The following is a 1,169-nucleotide window of genomic DNA, read 5'->3' on the forward strand; positions in this document are numbered from 1 at the left end:
TTTTTTTTCAACGTATTCCTGTGCAGTAGAATATTTGGAATTAATCCTTTTTTTTTTTTTTTAAACACACACACACTTTTAGGTGCATCCCTCTAGCGTGCTCATCCAAAAAGTCCCACAAATCCCACCACGCATTGTCCTGCCGGTAGCACTGCCTTTCAGCACTTAAATCACCCGCTCCGGCCACCCAAAAATCTGTGGTGGGCGAGTGTTTTATTTCCTACCAGTGCAACCAGTAAGACCAGAGGTTAAGCGACCTCCTCAAAAGAAGAGGGCAGTCGAGGCAGAGCCGGAGTAGCGCCTCTGATGCTTTAGCCCAACTTCACTCCATCTTCTGTAGCAGTTTCCACCACAGTTACTCAGAGGGGCATTTTAGGAGCTTTATAATATCTCAAAAATTATTATTAATAGTAATAATAATAAACAATAGTAATAATAATAATAATGCAACTCTTAAACCTAGGGGACAGAAATGTAGCTGGAAGCTCACCTGGAGAAAATCAGCTGTTTGTTGAGGCAACTTGGTTCCAACAAATTTGAAGTGTTCCTTATGGAATTTACTCTCGAGGTGACTGTTCATCTCGTCGTCGTAGAAGGTCCGATATTTGCATAACGAACAAACGAACTGGATCCTGTTGAGAGAGTCGGGAGGCGAAGGGAAGAGATATTTGAACCAATCCGGTCCAGCTCTACATGGCAACGCTTTCTCACCGGATCTACTCCCTCGCTCTATTTAAGGGGTAGCAGATAAACTCATGGAATTACGCATTTGCGGGATGGTTCCCAGAGGTTTTCCCCCGTTTCTATTTCTTTTTTAAGCACGGACAGCAAGAAGACTGGCAGGAGAGCAAAGCAGCTTCTACAAGGAACAGACAAAGCACTGGGACAACTGGGAACAAAAAGACGGACCCCGGCTGCGAGTACTACAGTCCCAGAGAAGGAAGCAACATCGCTAAAAGAATTAAAATAAGATAAAAATAAGAGACATTACCTTTCTACCATGCGATCCCGATGCCTCTTCTTTTGCCTGTCTTGAGTTTTCTTGCCCGCCTGCAATTTGCGTTTGATTTGACTGATCTCTTCTTGAATTGTTAAAGCACCTAAGTGTTTAAAGCAGGTTGTATTTCAGGGCACTACTTGAGGACACCACCTGATTAAAGAGAATTTCC

The 1,169-nt window shown here is 43.4% G+C and overlaps 1 protein-coding gene across 1 annotated transcript in view; it reads right to left on the reverse strand.

Moving 5' to 3' along the window:
• AKAP8L (A kinase (PRKA) anchor protein 8-like) overlaps nt 1–1,169 on the reverse strand; it is a 14,444-nt gene that overhangs the window by 4,182 nt on the left and 9,093 nt on the right. Inside the window, 3 exon segments of the mRNA XM_009885558.1 lie at nt 1–18; nt 491–632; nt 992–1,100. The exon segment at nt 1–18 is cut by the window's left edge and continues 3 nt beyond it. Of these exon segments, the coding sequence (XP_009883860.1) occupies nt 1–18; nt 491–632; nt 992–1,100 (269 nt within the window).

Source organism: Charadrius vociferus, unplaced genomic scaffold, assembly GCF_000708025.1.
Source record: "Charadrius vociferus isolate BGI_N301 unplaced genomic scaffold, ASM70802v2 scaffold955, whole genome shotgun sequence".
Classification (NCBI taxonomy): Eukaryota; Metazoa; Chordata; class Aves; order Charadriiformes; family Charadriidae; genus Charadrius; species Charadrius vociferus.